This window comes from Triticum urartu, chromosome 6, assembly GCF_003073215.2.
Source record: "Triticum urartu cultivar G1812 chromosome 6, Tu2.1, whole genome shotgun sequence".
Classification (NCBI taxonomy): Eukaryota; Viridiplantae; Streptophyta; class Magnoliopsida; order Poales; family Poaceae; genus Triticum; species Triticum urartu.
In genome coordinates, this window is record NC_053027.1 from 157,077,652 (window position 1) to 157,084,754 (window position 7,103).

The following is a 7,103-nucleotide window of genomic DNA, read 5'->3' on the forward strand; positions in this document are numbered from 1 at the left end:
GACTACTGGGCTCCAGTCCGAACTGCATGTCACTCGTTTCCTCCGCTGAATAGGCTTCGATTCTCTGGATTCTTACACCGTAGCTCCTCAATCCAGCTCCACCTTCAACATGACTCCATAGTGGTTGTACTTGCCACCCCGCACCTCGTCGACTCCAAGCTCTCTTGTGCACCGTCTTGAATCAACCCTGCGCCATAGTCTTGTCGAAGCCACACAAACCCTCGGGCCTGCGCCACGTGTTTCCACGCCCCAGAAGTCGGTCACTATCAGCATCACGCACCTATGTCGTCGTCGCTGATTCCACCACCGTCTTCTGTACCAACCGACTCACGTCGATCCGTCAGACTATCTAGTCCGACCCAGACTCCCAGATCATCTTCTGCGCCATTTCCATCCATCACATGATAATCTCATCTTAGCTGACATGACTTCCTACAACACCTTCAAGCATCCATGTTACGCCAGCAAATCTTTCACCCTTATCTGCCATAATCCAAGGTTTTCAGTTCCGTGAACTTCTTCACCTCAAACTTGGTACCCGTTGGCGCCATGGTCCTTTGTATGACTGACCCTATGAAAGAAAATATCTAAGCTTTCCACACAATGCCCCAAGTACACGAACTGAATCTCCACGTACTAATAGCTAAACAAACCAAAGAATCATTCTTGGCCTTCACGTGGTGTCTCCCGTGGCTCAACTCCACTGCTAGCTTTGCCTAGCTAAAGCCCTTGCCTTCCCGATGGATGAACACAATCAGCGATGAATTATTTTCTACAGATCTGATCGGCTTTGCCTCGTGCCTTTGTCTCCCTTACTGACTGATATTAACCCGCCACATAGACGAGGAGAACACGGCTCCTCCTGGGACTCGGTCCCTTTTTTTGTCCAAAACAAATCTCAGGAACGGCTGCAGCTTGCACTTCCGTACACCGTGCCTCGTCCACGCCTCCGCTCCTTGAGCCTGCGTCTGCCTCTAGCGCCTGGCCCCGAGGCCCCGCCAGCTTTTGGACCTCTGCACCTGGGCCGCTGCCTGGGGCCAACGTAGCCCTTGGTGCGTAGCGCCTTCGCACGTCGCAGGATCGAGCCGAACTCCAGACCTGTTACGCCACCGTCGGCACATCCGATCTCGCCGAGATGTACGGCTCGATTGCTTCTCACACGAACAGAACTCCCGCCGCCTCCATCAATCTTTTCCAGTCGCATGATTCGACCGCCGACCGATTCGACAAATTCTGCTCCACCTCTTTGATCAACAATCCACTACCTCCAAACAACCTAGCTCATGATACCACTTGTTAGAATAAAATCCGAGACATACTGTCGATCATCTGAGGATCAAGTAATCACACGAGCACGACACCGACATTTGTTAACAAGGTTCACCGATATGGTTACATCTCCGGGGCTTGACTATGGGCGCTCCTCCCCATGACACCGTCACAATACCGCACACCGGCCATCCGGGCGTCGGCACACGCCGCCAGCTCCCCCTTACGTGCCTGTGCTATTATGTTGGCATAGGTTACATCATGTGTCTAGCCCCGCTATATATGAGAGGCCTAGTATACAAGTGTCCTATTAGAACATGACTCTATATCCTATCTAAACACAATACAACTACAAATCCAACTGTAATCTACCTCGTACACTATATTCGACACAACTCCAACAGGGCGCGTTACCATCGTTCCTAGACGCCCATCTTAGAATCCCCTACCTCGAGATCTGCCAGTTTAGGTTCCGTCATATCGTGTCCTCGATTAATCCAACTGATCGTCGACTGATGGAATCCCCCTTACGGGTGCCCACACTGACTGATAAACCCCCCTGTTACTAGCATTGCCTTGGGCTGTAAAGATAATGAGCTTGAGCCTCCATGGGCCTTAGCTGGGTAATATGTCGCCATGGGCCTGCCCAGTGGGAGATAACCTCATCAGCATAGAGGTCATCATATGGTACCGTTTCAGGAAATACAAACATGCAATAACTGGAACTAACTACTGCAAATCATCATGCCTGAAATAGCATGTTCAGAATGCCAATTACGACTGACTTGGACGTGCCTGGGTTGAGCGATTGGTGGTTCATACTTCATAGTCCATAGCTTTTTTAGCTCAAGTGTTACGTCGAGACATTACAGAACCTAACTTAAATTAATAAAAAGGGCGAGAAGAATAGATTTAAATTAATCTACTATGATGCTCAATTTATAGAAGGGTAGTGAGTTCAGACCTTGGTGCAGTAGGCAGGTCACTTGAGATAGTTAGCGCAAATCATCACACTAGGCAGGTCATCATCCGAGAGAAGATTGCAGGACTGCTGGAGGTGCGTAGCCATGATCAAATTTTTATGTGATCCACAAGTTCCACAAAGTTATCAGAAGCAAGGGGTCAGTAACGGAAAACAAAATTTTCGCAAAATTGAATGGTTACAAAAAAAATCAACAACTTCCAACAAAAGACAAGCACATACATCCCAATTATCTTGTTCTCCACAGAGTCATCTCTCCAGCTCATCCTCTGAGAATACCTGAAGTGTGCTTAGTAGAAATACCTGCAATCCCCAGTGTCAGTGGACAACAACAAAATGGATTTTTTGACTGTGCGGGCAGTAAGAGACAACACCAGAGAAGAGTGAAATGTATAAAATGAGAAGTGAACATCGAGTGCATGTCACCCTATAGGGCCCATGTAAGCCTCATGAGTTACAGATCAAAGTACAGAAAGCAATCTCACATCTAAATACACCTGAATGGACAAATGTAGTAAAAGGACAGAGAGCAAGTCGACTGCCGAAGCAAAATAATTACTTTCAGAAACAAGTATAAGTTTATACATATTGGATTAAGATTGCTTAAGAAATACACAGGGTTTAAAAAAATAAGGAAAGGGTTTTTGCATTGTCAAATTAGAGCATTACTGCCAAGTTCCTCTAAAGATAAAATGCTAGTAGGAAACAGCAACCTAGTAACTTTATCAAAGGGAGTAGAACTCGTATAAACTACGAAATGTGGAGCCCTGATAGCTTCTAAGTAACAATACATCTACTCACACTCCCCAATTTGTGAACTGGGGCCAACCTAGCCATAGTGTAATTCAAAAGCTTCTTTCAGATGGTGTAACTGAAAAGCTGTCCCAAGTTACCTAAGTAAAAAACAGACGAGAGCAGCGCCATGATACAGCATACCTGACTGAATCCTGACTTAAAAGCCTCCAGTTGTCTTGAGATTCCACTTTTAACCGTAGTGTTGACAACAAAAGAAACATATTCTTCCAAACTCTCATCAGTTACCTAAAAATAACATGAGTAATTTAGAGAATACTTTTAAATCTGCTGAGAAGCCAGCAACTGAGAGTGCAGTCATATCAGTTACATTATCTGAGGTACCCTCTGAAGAAAGCACATATTCTGGATACCCTGGGACCGCAAAGTCAATATCAAGATCCTCAATTTTACAACCTCATTAAGACAAATCAGATGTGTTCTGGTATATCCCCCATCGAACATGACTTAGTATTTCTTTTGACAAGTGCTTTGAATTCCATGAGGGTCGTTGCCAGTTTAGGATCAAATGAATTGTTACCGTATATATTAAGCTCCTAACAAGAAATGCTTACTATATAGGCTAACAAAAGTAAGAAAGCGTAATAAACACAATATACATTTCAAAAATGTAGGGTCCAAGATACCTGTCCTAGGATAAGCTTATAAAATACATTAGAAAATGGAATGTCAATAATTCTGCCATCCTTAATTGCCTTTGCGATGACTCCTTTCAGATGATCATCTATATTCCTTTCATAGATGTAATTTTTTTTCTATCTCCTTTGATTTGTACATTCTAAATAAACTGAAACTTATTCAATTATATCCCACAAAAAAACTTATTCAATTATATTCATTTTTCTTATTTCTTTAACTCTGTATGCGCATCAGCACATGTGCACATCAGTTCTAAGTTTGTAGATGTTGTTAGCTCGAACTTAGATACTTTGCTGATAGCTATCCTGTTTCTATCATATTTGTGGTGGCACCCCGGTGACCCTGACAATGACCAAGATTAGAGTATTTGGCGGGTAGGCAAGTACTACCTTCATTCCAAATTATAAGATGTTTTAGATATTTCAATATGGACTACATGCGGACTAAAATGAGTGAACAAACACACTAAAACACGGCTATATACATCCAATTCAGAAAAATTTAGAACATCTTATAATTCGAAACGAAGGGAGTAGCAATTATCTCAAAATGACTAAAGGCATCAGCTCTGCAAACCCAGACTCAAAATTATCGACCAGAGTGATGTCTACCCAGCTTCAGCTGAATCACCACCTAGCTATCAATATATTTGTCAAGAATCAAGATACTAACCAATTAGTATGATATACAAGTTGACACGACTTTGGGTGCCACCGGTGCAACAATGTTGCTGGAAAGAATGCTGATATATCTAATGTGGTCTGGCTTCCTTCAAAAGAAGGGGATCAGTGAGGCACACACTTCTTAAGAGAGAAAAAAACATCAATCCCCCATCACATCATTGTCTGGTCCAAGCCTTTGTGCAATGCCGCAAACATGTATTAGTCCATAGAGCAAGGAGTGATCTTCAATGCAATTCTGATGCAGATATCAGAACTTTTGTTGCTCTGATCTGTGGTAGACACAGAACTGCTACTTTTGGCACCAGCCTGAGCGCTGAAGCTTCAACGGAGAACTCTTGCCTCATACATATATGCTGCAGGCAATCAACCATCTTATCAAAAGTATACCAAGATCAAAGCCCCGGTGGTAATACCAAAGAACTACTAGTACTAAATCAGTACTTCAGCACAGCAGCAGAACTTTTAAGTCGCATGGCTGCATTAGCGCTCATCGTGCCAAGGACTTCTATATATTTTTTCTCTTTTCAAGCCTATCTCCTTCTGAAATTACTCAGTTATAACTACTACTGTAAGTGTTAACCATTAGCTCTACCTCAGATGCTAAATTCATCTGATCGGGTACATACCGAGCCATTCCAACTCCATAGTAAATCAAGTCAAGCATCTCATAGATCAAATTGTCTTGGGGGTGTGTCCGGTCACCTGCAACAAACACCCCAACTCCCCTCTCCTCCCCTCCAACTGTGACTGATGACCAGCCTACTCCTTTCACAACCCCTTTCTGCTTCATCATATGTCTCTCTTGTGCTGCCTCACACCACTGTCCCTTGCTGGCGTATAGATTTGCCATTGCCACATGTGCTCCTGCACCCCATGGCTCTGCCTCCATTACCCTCTCTGCAGCTTTCTTCCCGGTTTGCTCTTCCCCTCGAGCTGCACATGCCCTAAGCAAAGATGTCCAAACAACGCCATCTCTTTCATTAGCTGCCATACCACCAATCAACTCCTCAGCCTCATCTATTCTACCAGCTCTGCCCAACAAATCTACGACACAGCCATAGTGCTCCTTTGACGGCTCCAGTCCGTAGCTTTTGCTCATTGCATTGAGGTACCTCAATCCAAGCTCAACTGCCCCAGCATGACAGCAAGCACTGAGCACACCAATGAACGCAACATGGTCCGGCTTTAGCCCAACACGGCACATTTCCTCAAACAATTCAAGTGCCCTTTCGCTGTGGCCATGCCCAGCATTCCCGACGATCATCGCGGTCCATGAAACCACATCATCTTTCGTGCGATTCGAAAATACAACATCAGCATCTGACATGTTGCCACTCTTTCCATACATGTCAATGAGCGCGCTCCTGACCATGGCATGGTGTTCAAGTCCAGCAGCGACAGCAAGTGCGTGGAGTTGGCGACCAGCGTCCAGTGACGCAGCAGTTGCGCACGCACTGAGGAGACTGGCAAGAGTAAACTCATTCGGACGAGGACAATGGTGCCGTCGCATTTCAGTAAACAGGGCGAAAGCCTCCCCGGCAAGCCCTTCCTGCGCATAGCCTGATATGATTGCACTCCAAGAGACAACATCCTTGGCAGCACTTTCCTGGAACACCGCATCGGCTGCTGACAGACGACCGGCGGCGCGGGCATAGAGTGTGACGAGTGAATTGCCCACCGAGCGCGAGCTGGCGAACCCTCTTTGTGCAGCTTGCGCGTGCAACTGCTCTCCAAGATGTACACACGAAATATTTGCACACGCAGCAATAACTGCAGCGTATGTGTATTCGTTGGGCCTTGCCGCGTTTGATGCCCCGTCACGAAGCATCGCGACGAATGCCAGGATGGCTTCCTTGGCACGACCAGTCTGCGCGTAGGAGGATATCACAGTCGTCCACGCGGCAACGTCTCGCGAGCCCATGCGGCCGACCGCAGCCAGTGCGCGGTGGACGTCCCCGCAGCGCGCGTACAGCGTGGCAAGTGTGTTGGCGACGTAGGGTGTGGCGTCGAAGCCGAGCTTGGCGCAGAGCGAGTGCACCTCACGGCCGCGCGACAGCAGCCCGGTGTCGGCGCACGCGGTGAGCGCAGCCGCGAAGGCGTGCGAGTCGCAGGGCATGCCGGAGGCTCGCATCTCGGCGAAGCGGCGGACCGCGTCGTGGCGGCGGCCGGCCCGCGCCAGTGCGGAGATGAGCGTGGTCCAGGAGACCACGTTCTTGAGCGGCATTTCGTCGAACACCCTGAGCGCCAGCGCGAGGCGGCCGGCCTTGGCGTAGGCGTCGGCCAGCGCGGTGGCGACGAAGACGGAGGAGACGGCCGAGGACCTGACGGCGAAGGCGTGCAGTGACGCGGCGTGGCTGGCGTCGGCGGCCGCGGCGCAGGCCTTGAACGCGAGGCTGAGCACGAAGGGGTCAGCGGCCGGGAGCGAGGATGCGCGGATGCGGGAGAAGAGCGCCATGGCGCCGGCGACGTCCCCCGCCGCGGCATGGCCCGCGAGGAGGGCGGAGTAGGAGGCCTCGTCGCGGTGCGGCGCCCCGTCGAACAGGGCCTGCGCGTCCGAGAACCTGCCCGACTGGACCAGGCGCTTCAGCCGGGCGTTGAGGTCTTGCAGTGGCGGCACGGAGAAGACGGGCGGTGGGTGTGGTTCGAAACGAAGAGGAGCAGCTTCGGCCCACATGGAGCGACCGAGACGGGGAGATTTCACGCGGGGAGCGAAGCGC

At 48.6% G+C, this 7,103-nt stretch overlaps 1 protein-coding gene across 2 annotated transcripts; it reads right to left on the reverse strand.

The window, feature by feature from the left end:
• Positions 1–1,460: 1,460 nt before the first annotated feature.
• LOC125517540 (putative pentatricopeptide repeat-containing protein At3g47840) lies at positions 1,461–6,692 on the reverse strand. Of its 2 annotated transcripts, none has more exons than XM_048682742.1 (5): positions 4,376–6,692; positions 3,188–3,292; positions 2,474–2,554; positions 2,234–2,320; positions 1,461–1,911 (listed from the first exon to the last, which is right to left on the reverse strand). In XM_048682742.1, exon 1 carries the CDS (start codon positions 6,608–6,610, stop codon positions 4,937–4,939), a length of 1,674 nt encoding a protein of 557 aa, XP_048538699.1. In that variant the 5' UTR covers positions 6,611–6,692; the 3' UTR covers positions 1,461–1,911; positions 2,234–2,320; positions 2,474–2,554; positions 3,188–3,292; positions 4,376–4,936. The 2 variants fall into 2 exon arrangements, with proteins under 2 accessions (XP_048538699.1, XP_048538698.1); XM_048682741.1 differs by having other exon boundaries at positions 2,234–2,317; positions 4,376–6,614.
• Positions 6,693–7,103: the final 411 nt, after the last annotated feature.